This window comes from Trypanosoma theileri (assembly GCF_002087225.1).
Source record: "Trypanosoma theileri isolate Edinburgh chromosome Unknown TM35_Tth_40_V1, whole genome shotgun sequence".
NCBI classification, from domain to species: Eukaryota; Euglenozoa; class Kinetoplastea; order Trypanosomatida; family Trypanosomatidae; genus Trypanosoma; species Trypanosoma theileri.
The window spans coordinates 263,500-263,780 of NW_021639882.1; the positions used below are offsets into that span (position 1 = coordinate 263,500).

A 281-nucleotide genomic window follows, 5' to 3' on the forward strand; every position below is an offset into this window, starting at 1 on the left:
AAAGGTTACGTTTACCATATGGAATGGTGAGTCTCGACTACAACCATTCCTTTTTCCTTGCACCACACAATGGTGTAGATGCTGTTCCTGCCATTTTGCATTTACCTGGACCCCTTACACTGTGGGAGCCAACCCTACCACAGCTTATTAATCTCACTTCATGGGTTCATGAGTTGAATAAGAGTACCCATTCATTTGTATCCGGTGTACGCAATTCTCTCTCCACTACCCTCGTGAAGGTGTACAACACTTCCGGTCATACTAATTATTACCGCTTTGGA

At 44.1% G+C, this 281-nt stretch overlaps 1 protein-coding gene across 1 annotated transcript; it reads left to right on the plus strand.

The window, feature by feature from the left end:
- Positions 1 to 23: 23 nt before the first annotated feature.
- TM35_000401870 (expression site-associated gene (ESAG-like) protein) lies at positions 24 to 281 on the plus strand (the record flags this gene model as incomplete). The annotated part of the gene is made up of 1 exon (XM_029029802.1): positions 24 to 281. A coding segment is annotated over one exon (258 nt), but the record flags the coding sequence as incomplete, so codon positions are not given.